Raw genomic sequence first — 2,493 nt, 5'->3', positions numbered from 1 at the left:
ACCTTGGGGCTGCACCAACGGTCTGTGGTATTGTGATCGGCGCAATGGCCGTGGCTCAGCTGTTTTCCTCTGTATATTTCAGTGCATGGTCAAATAAATCATACTTCAGACCTCTTGTATTCAGTAGCATAATTCTTTTTCTCGGGAATACCATGTATGCCTTAGCGTACGATTTTAATTCAATATGGATTCTCCTAATTGGCCGTCTTTGCTGTGGGTAAATAGTCTTCTACCTCTTACTTGCTTTCAATATTACTTGATGAGCATAGGTTTTCATGTTGTATCTTACCATTTCACTTTAGATAAATATTATTACATTAAGACCTCATTTGGTTTATAAACTTGTATTATAACTGCAGATTTGGTTCTGCCAGAGCCGTAAACCGGCGCTACATCAGTGATTGTGTGCCTTTGAAAATCCGCATACAAGCATCGGCAGGTTTTGTTAGTGCCAGCGCTCTTGGAATGGCCTGTGGTCCTGCATTAGCTGGCTTACTGCAGACGAATTTTAAGATTTACAATGTTACATTTAATCAAGATACTTTGCCAGGGTGGGTTATGACTATTGCTTGGCTTATTTATTCAATATGGCTGTGGATCTCTTTTGTGGAACCTTCTCGTGAATTTGAAGAGGACCGTAAAACAGATAAATCTCAGAAATCTAATGCTGGTACCTCTACTGATGACTTTTACTTTTTCTATTGTGATCTAGCAAGATAGTTAATCTGTATCATGCCATCTCATTGTTAATCATTATAGAAAATCATCTATGACTGCAATATATCCTTGCACTATTTTCATTCTGTAAAGCATCATACAAGTAATAGAAAATGACACTTTTTCCCTTACTAGTAGAAGACAGTGATGCACTTGAAAAGGGGCTACAGCAACCATTGCTGATTACTTCGGAAGATAAGGTAGATGAAGATGCTGATCAGGATAATGATGATAGCGAGGAAGCTCCAGAGGAATCTCGTCAGCCAGCCACTTCAATTGGATCGGCATATAGACTCCTTACACCTTCTGTAAAGGTTTGTGAGCAACTCTAAATGTCATACTATCAATCCACTAGATGTTTTGCAAGTTATTTATGTTCTAATTGTTTGATCTTGCAATTCACAAAGTTCCAATTGAATTCAAGATAAACGGTCCTGACCAAGTTTACTTAACATCTTCAGGTTCAATTATTGATATATTTCATGCTCAAATATGTGATGGAGATTTTACTAGCAGAATCTAGTGTCATCACAACATACTACTTTAAGTGGTCAACTGGCACAGTTGCCATTTTTCTTGCTGGCCTTGGTTTGACAGTTCTTCCTATAAACATTATTGTTGGAAGCTATGTAAGCAACTGGTTTGACGACAGGTAACATATAAGAAAAACTCATGTCTCATTTGATTGCACCCTTAGAAGCTTATCTAGATTTTGTAGTAAGATGCATGATAGTAAATTTTGAACTTCAATAGACAAAGCAATATAAAGATCCAAGTGATTATGATTTTCAATATAGATTTCTTTTGCAAGATCAATTTAGAACCTTAAATTTGTTGAAAATTGAAATATTATCCTTAAGAAGCTAAAGATATAACAGCTTTCTATTGATCTATTTGTAGGCAAATTCTGTTGGCATCAGAAATCATGGTTTTAATTGGCATAGTCTCGGCCTTTCATGTAATCATTCCATACTCTGAGCTGCAGTACATCTGTTCAGGTCTTCTCATGTTTGTTTCTGCTGAAGTACTTGAAGGTAACATTTTACTAGTAATTTTCTTTTCTATTTTTGGTAACTGCCGAAATTGAAAAAGAAAATTCCGATTTTATAATTGCAAGTGATATATTTGTAAGTTATCATTATAAACATGTAGTATATTTATTACTGAATTGCACTTATGGTGATAAAATTATAGTTGTACATGCTCTGAACCAACTAAAATTGTATGTGTTTCTATGTCGAGTGAAGAAAGTTAGTGTTGGTACAAATTTTGTGAAAAAGGAAAAAAGTTTGTGATGTTGTTGTTTTTGGTGGCTTTAATGTAACTAGGAGTTTATATGCAGGGGCATCAACAAGATAACGGATGGGCATGTGGATATTATGTCATGAAAAATATGTTTGACATTATTGATGCTTGTATTGTTGAAAGATTCAATGAGGTATTTTATATTACATATATTTAATGAAAAACATGTAAATTATTGTTTTAACATGTAGTTGTTTAATTTATTATATGTTTGAACTTGCAGATATTCACAGACACCTCATCATATGAAAAAGAGTCAATTGATCACATCCGACAACTTTGGGCTCAATTCTTTTTGCAAAAGGTTGAAGAGCAAGAGAACCAGGAAAAGAAAGATTTAATGACAAAACAGAAGCGATTAAAAAAAACTTATATATAGATATATTTTTGTTCCATGAATGATTTATTGGTACAAGTTACATGAACAAAGTGGTTGAATTTTTTTCTTACATGAATACAATTTTTGTTGAT

At 34.0% G+C, this 2,493-nt stretch overlaps 1 protein-coding gene across 1 annotated transcript; it reads left to right on the top strand.

Annotated features, from left to right (window-relative positions):
• Window positions 1–1,180: 1,180 nt before the first annotated feature.
• On the top strand, window positions 1,181–2,102 carry LOC127129293 (SPX domain-containing membrane protein At4g22990). The gene is made up of 2 exons (XM_051058522.1): window positions 1,181–1,369; window positions 1,618–2,102. The coding sequence occupies exons 1-2, from the start codon at window positions 1,200–1,202 to the stop codon at window positions 1,802–1,804; spliced, it is 357 nt and encodes a 118-aa protein (XP_050914479.1). The 5' UTR covers window positions 1,181–1,199; the 3' UTR covers window positions 1,805–2,102.
• The last annotated feature ends 391 nt before the right edge of the window (window positions 2,103–2,493 follow it).

Source organism: Lathyrus oleraceus, chromosome 3 (genome assembly GCF_024323335.1).
Source record: "Lathyrus oleraceus cultivar Zhongwan6 chromosome 3, CAAS_Psat_ZW6_1.0, whole genome shotgun sequence".
NCBI classification, from domain to species: Eukaryota; Viridiplantae; Streptophyta; class Magnoliopsida; order Fabales; family Fabaceae; genus Lathyrus; species Lathyrus oleraceus.
This window is presented reverse-complemented; position numbering and strand designations above follow the sequence as displayed.

What these genes read in the sequence shown, in the direction of transcription:
- LOC127129293 (XM_051058522.1), top strand. Translation starts at nt 1,200, where the DNA reads ATGCTCAAATATGTGATGGAGATTTTACTAGCAGAATCTAGTGTCATC. An exon ending in AGCAACTGGTTTGACGACAG is followed by an intron (nt 1,370 to 1,617) that starts GTAACATATAAG and finishes ATCTATTTGTAG; the next exon opens with GCAAATTCTGTTGGCATCAG.